The sequence below is a fragment of the Sinocyclocheilus anshuiensis genome, unplaced genomic scaffold, assembly GCF_001515605.1.
Source record: "Sinocyclocheilus anshuiensis isolate Anshui unplaced genomic scaffold, SAMN03320099.WGS_v1.1 scaffold481, whole genome shotgun sequence".
Classification (NCBI taxonomy): Eukaryota; Metazoa; Chordata; class Actinopteri; order Cypriniformes; family Cyprinidae; genus Sinocyclocheilus; species Sinocyclocheilus anshuiensis.
The window spans coordinates 1,816,515-1,822,699 of record NW_015539907.1 but is presented as its reverse complement, the minus strand read 5'-3'; the positions used below and the strand labels follow the sequence as shown (position 1 = coordinate 1,822,699).

Sequence of the window (6,185 nt, the reverse complement as noted above, 5' to 3'; positions counted from 1 at the left end):
ATTATATAAATGCGTATTTGCTGAATGCTGATGGCAAACGAGAAAGTATTATAATGTTTGCCTTTCAATTACTAACAATATAAAAGCAATCGTTATAATAATTTTTTGTATACATTTTAATTCCTTTGTTTAACAGTTCTATCTGATTATTAGACAGACTTATGTCCGTGGACAGAAACAAAACATACTTACAGTCGCTGATTCAGAAGCGCCAAATTGTCATAGCAAAGTCGGAATTGATCCTTTTTTTTAGAAATAGCCTTTGTGCACAGCCAGCCTTGTAGTACTCTTCTAGGAAAAAACTGTCGTCCATAAAATTTCTTTATGCACCAAGAGCTTGTAACACTCCAAAGAGAAAGGAAAACTTGAAATCGCATCATATGACCCATTTAACAACGACAGCGAACAAGAGGGAGAATGTGAGCACTGTGTGCTCAGCCATTCGGCGCTGCCATTCTCAGCGCCGTCAAAATAAATGTCTGGCGCGCAGTCAAAATAAACGTCCCGCCACGAACGCATCGGCCAAACAGAAAAACTTATCGGCCGATGCCGATATTTGAAAAATGCCATATATCGGCATTGGCCGATAAGTTTTTCTGTTTGGCCGATGCGTCAGTATATTGACTGATATATCGGTCGACCACTAATCAGAGCACAGTATATCGTCTCATATGGAGGAATAAGGACAGTGCCAGACGACGAGCTCTGTGTGTGTATGTAGGTGGCTTAGAATCTGCTAGTAAACACATCTGCTCTGATAAAGCCCTAAGTATTTTTAGACTCCTCACTGAGCAGCTCTCCAAGTATAACAACTGAGGCCAAAATTAGCCGAAGCGCAAGAGCTAGCACTACGTCCTCAATGCCTTTCTAGGTTTGTAGTCAAAGACCAGAGGATCAGAAGTGGCAACAAATATATATGGATGCTTAACATGATTTACACATGTTCCTGGATCATCATCCTTTGGTCCTGGAACATTTCTATCAACCAGTCAGAAGGAAAAGGGTTAGACCTAGGTCCTAGAACAGGGGTAGGCAAGTTCGGTCCTAGAGAGCCGCAGTCCTGCAGAGTTCAGCTCCAACCCTAATCAAACACACCTGAACAAGCTAATCAATGTCTTCAGGATTACTAAGGCTATAGGCAGGTGAACTTTTTTTTTCAGAGTTGGAGCTGAACTCTGCAGGACTGTGGCTCTCTAGGACCGAACTTGCCTACCCCTGCCCTAGAACAACAAAGAATGATGCAGGAACATGTTTTACAACACTCCAAAGCAACACTGCATTCAAGATATATTTGTACATCAATAAGTATCGAACCCATAATCTTGTTATTGCTAGCACAATCCTGTACTGTTACAGCAGTGTTTCCCAACCCTGGTCCCGGGCACCCCCCAACACTGCACATTTTGTATGTCTCCCTTATCTGACACACCCATTTCAGGTCCTGGAGTTTCTAATGAGTTGAATCAGGTGTGTTTGATTAGGGAGACACAAAATGTGCAGTGCTGTGGGGCACCCAGGACCAGGGTTGAGAAACACTGTGCTACAGGAACACTGCCTCACTTGGGTAAGTCATGTTGCGCATGTATGAATGAATGTATGATTCTTGCTTGAGTGCATGACATGTGTGGTCAAATCCCGGACAAGCCCCCAAATTGTGTTAGAACTGTAGATAAACATTTTACAGGCTATCACCTGGGTACGTATGTCAGGGGTGTCCTCCTGGAGGGCCAACGATCTGCAGAGTTTAACTACAAATTAATTTCACACATCTGAACCAGCTAATCTAGGTCTTTAGGATTATTAGAAACTTCCAGACAGGTTAGTGCTGAACTCTGCAGGATGTTGGCCCTCCAGTAACAGGACTGGACACAACTTATATCCAGAGCAGTTGTCACTGATACAATACAAGAAGCAAAGACAGTCTGTCTGCTTGACGTTGAGCCAAAGAGACAGCGGGCCAACCTCCCACCACGAAACAGTCTGAGTGGCTGATGGCTATTGTACACTACTGTTACGACATTGTTGCTCCATTAAGCTGAGATTTTAATGACAGCTGAAGTGATGCATGTCTCACTAAGAGGAAAAAGTGTAAATGAATTGGGAGGGAAGGGAAAGCAAGCATATAGGTCCTGTCAAGTTTAGAGTTAGAGTTTGAGATAGTGCTTGAACTGTGAGAAACAATTATTTATGGACATTGACTTTTATAGGTTGTGCTTCGCAGGCAAAATACGCTCCTTCTGCCAAAGCTAAATATCAATCCATCAGAAATTTGTTTCTTGAGGGGGGCAGAGAAGCATTCCAGAGCAGCATGTTCATGTTCATCCGACTAGTCTTATCTTAAATTAACCTTCAATGTCATGAGCAAGAATAAGTGTCAATTCATCAATGCAATGTTTAAAACAAACAAAAAAAACTTTTCAAATAATTTGGGTTATTCTTTTGGAAAGCTATAATGTATAGTGTGACTGTTTGCCATTTGTTTTCCTATTTAGTCCACTGTGCCAAAAGTAAGTCTAGAAAACACTGTGGAGAAATTATACGGCACATAAGTGTGTAAGAGTAATTAAGAGAAAGTAAGAGTGGTAGAAGCCCTTGTGGCATTGCTGATTTTTCTTTGTAAAGTTCTTCGTCTGGGAATGAAAAGAACTGTGGTGTGTCTCTTTTCTCCAGCAGTGCTGAGCTGCTATGTCAGTGGAAAGTTTGCAGTCCATCACATATAACAGAAAATCCTGTAACCCCAGAGGAAGTGGTTAGAACTCATTGTCAGGTCTTCTAATGGCATTAGGAAGACAGAACAAAAGGCAAATGGCAATGCAACTGGCCTACACTGCACAAGCTGAAGCTGCAATACCTAAGACTGTTATTTGTGTGTCTCAGGTAGACAGTTAGGCCAGGTAACTTTAGTACATCAAATCAATGGAGCCTCAGCAAAAACATCAGCATTAATGCTGAGGGTAACATCAGCATTAGTGCTGAGCTGAGTCAAAAAAAACAAAAACAAAAAAAAACATATAACAAGTCATAGTCAAGTCTTAAATCCAAGACACAAACTCTTAATAAAGTATGTGAACAAAACAATTTTAGCTATGCAAGGTCAACAAGTTAACCTGTCGACATGTTTACAGCTAGATACTAAATAAAAACACATCTGGTCTAATGGCACTGACAACTAGTGCTGTGTTCGATACATCGATACGACGATGTATCGTCACAGAGATCTGACGATACAAGTATCGATACAGCTGGCCCTGAAAAGCGTGAGGCAGAACCATCTAATATCCATTTCGCAGCCTAGCAAAATGACGATAGCGCTAATTAATGACATTAGATAGAAAGGGTTAGCAAATTTCTGTTTTATTAATCTCTGGCTTGGTGTTTAATCAGGCACAGTAATAATGTGGTCTGCTGCCAGACTCCATGGAGATGTTTGTGGTCAAGCGCTTTGTTCAATGGTGTTACCATTGGATTTAAGCTTGCTGCAGCCTCTGTAATGTGGTTAGCGTTCTGCAACATTCTGTAATGGGAATTAGTTTTATTCCTGAGATCTGAAAGCAGTACTCAAAATGGATAATAAAAGTTTTGTGGGTTATTAAGATTTACGATAAGAGTTTGACTAGCTCTTTCATTATTATGAGGCTTATATGTGCTATGGAAACAAGCTTGTACAGTACACATGTATGAATGCAGAAGGGGTTTGTGGGATACATTCTGGGACATGTTCCAATAAAATTAACTGCTTTTGGTCTCCTTTCATTTGTAAACAGCGTTCTTGAACACAGTTCTCTGGAAGAAGTCCTTATAAAATTGATGGAAAGCACAGACAAGAAGTTCAGTATGCAGGGTTCTGGTGGATGAAGAGATTAAGGCCAAAGAGATGGCAATGTGGTGTAACCCACCAAAGTTAGTTTCTTAAGAGATGGGCCACTTTGCAATGTCTAATAGTTGCCTGTGGTAACACAGGCTCAGAGGGTCTGGAAGTCTGATGGTACAGATGTATCCTGCTTTCCGGATGGGGACTGAGAGTGAATATAAGCACAAGCCCTTATCATCTATCTTTCCTCAGATATTTCTCCATTCACTAAGAAGCCTTGCACATCCCCATGAACTGAAGCTGAACTAAACATCAGCTGAACATGAAATGGAGCATCACATCCAAGAAAAACCCAACCCTGTTGCAAGTTTCAATGATCCTACATTTCCAAAGGCCTGCACATTGGCAGTAGTCTCTGTTTGGATAACCTAAACATTGCATGTCCTAAAAAAAACAATAACAGAACTCGCACAGTGAGAACATAAAACTGAATACTTGCCTTCATCCATATGATTCCCAAGTATGTCTGTCTTCTTTCCTTGAAATGTGTGGACCTCTGGAATGATAGAGAACGCAAAGAGAGAGAGAAGGTTTGGTTAGTCTTGTAAAATACCATGAAGACACTTTAGATTGTTTTCCAACTGTTGAGCTGCTTTTCCGTTTTATTTTATAAGTGAGTGTTTGTTTTTTCCACACAGAATAAAGAGAGGTGAAAATCAGGTCTCACAGGTAGTCAGTTTGTTCATTGTGTAACCAAAAAAAAAAAAAAAAAAGTGTTTCCATGCTGTTTAAGTGTCACTAAGCTCCCACACTAACTAAACAACAACTACTTAAGTGTTGCAAATTCTTCTTAAACATTGTTCTTAGACAAGAATGACTTTCTAAACAACATAACACAACCTTTTTTTTTTTTCTATAGCAACTGTATAATAAATTATGATAACAGAAGAGTCAATGAAACTGGGAGCAATACAGGTACAAAACAAGTAGAACAGATATTTCTTCATACCATGATGTAGAGATATTTATATGGACACACCCCTCCAACCGACCTCCTTTCAGTGGCCCTATGAATACAGCTTTATACAATTTTTAGCCTTCCTAACATGAAGCCTGTTAAAGCTGGTACTCATGGTGGGCAGGACTAATGCACAGCACAACAGCGTCTGGGCTTCACATTGATTTCTCTGCATTAGGCCACACTTCAATATTTCATCAGAAGCCATTCAAAATGGAAGGTCTATCAATATGCATTAAAGTATCTGGTGAAATTATTCAGCAGTTTAAGAGATATAGAAGTCTAAATCTGGCAGATGGTCAATATCATGGATCAGCATGACCAAAAGCCAACAGGGACTTAAAAGCTGAAAACTCAATTTTGTTTTGATATCAACAATCGTAATTGACTCTGCTGCTAGTATGAGAACCTCATGATTAAGTTATGAATCCATTCATGAGTCATACAGTGACCTGTCACGATGCACACGATTGATCTCGGGATCAATTCTATGTCATACAAAAAACGAATGCAGCCATTTAGCCACCAGCAAAAAGCTTTGGCTTGAGGAAAAAAAAAAAAAATGTAGGATAAGATAAAGGCATAGAAATGTACTGTGGGTAGTTGACAAATGGACATGGATTTATTTTTTTTACATTTAAAATTTTATGTTAAAATTTCTATTTTTTGAAGGCGATTATTTTAAGGGAAAATGTATGATTTCAGATGTGGTAACTAGTCACTAGTTTTAAGTAGGGCTGCTCGATTATGACAAAAACCATAATCATGATTATTTTGGTCAATATTGTAATCACGGTTACTTAACAATTATTAGTGGGCCATATAACCAAACCATTTTTTAATGCAAGTCTAAAGTATTCAGTTAACAGCCTATAGAAATGGAATAATCAAATGTAAAATAAAACAGCATAGTCTTCACTGTAAGAATTAAACTTTCTTTGTTTCTTATTTAAGCTACAAAAGACCTTCTGTGAAGAGCAGCGAGTGATTTTGTCCTTGTCTTTTGTTGTTTGATTAATATGAAGCACAAAGTCGGCAGCAGAAATAGCCTGCTGTCACTTTAAGAGCCACATGGATCCAATTTACTGTTACACACGTTTTTTCATTCTCAACTGTTTACGTTCACTTAAGACATAGCCGACAATTGTTTATGTCAGTAATCACCAAGTGCCGCGCATTTGGACACATTTTGCATGTATTTGACAGTTTAGGCACGCACCTTAAGCTAAAAGAGGAATTTATACATGTCCGTGTTCCTTTCCGTGTCGGAGCGCATGCACAGAAGTCCAGAGGAACAGCGCGAGTTCTCTTTTGCGCTTTTAAAAACATTTAGTCAACAAATAAATAAAGCATGAC

General features: G+C 39.4%; 1 protein-coding gene across 1 annotated transcript in view; it reads right to left on the bottom strand.

Moving 5' to 3' along the window:
* Positions 1-6,185, bottom strand: part of siah1 (siah E3 ubiquitin protein ligase 1) — a 23,054-nt gene that overhangs the window by 4,295 nt on the left and 12,574 nt on the right. Inside the window, exon 2 of the mRNA XM_016483220.1 lies at positions 4,311-4,367. Within this exon, the coding sequence (XP_016338706.1) occupies positions 4,311-4,320 (10 nt within the window). The 5' untranslated portion in view covers positions 4,321-4,367. The remainder of the gene's footprint in view (positions 1-4,310; positions 4,368-6,185) is intronic.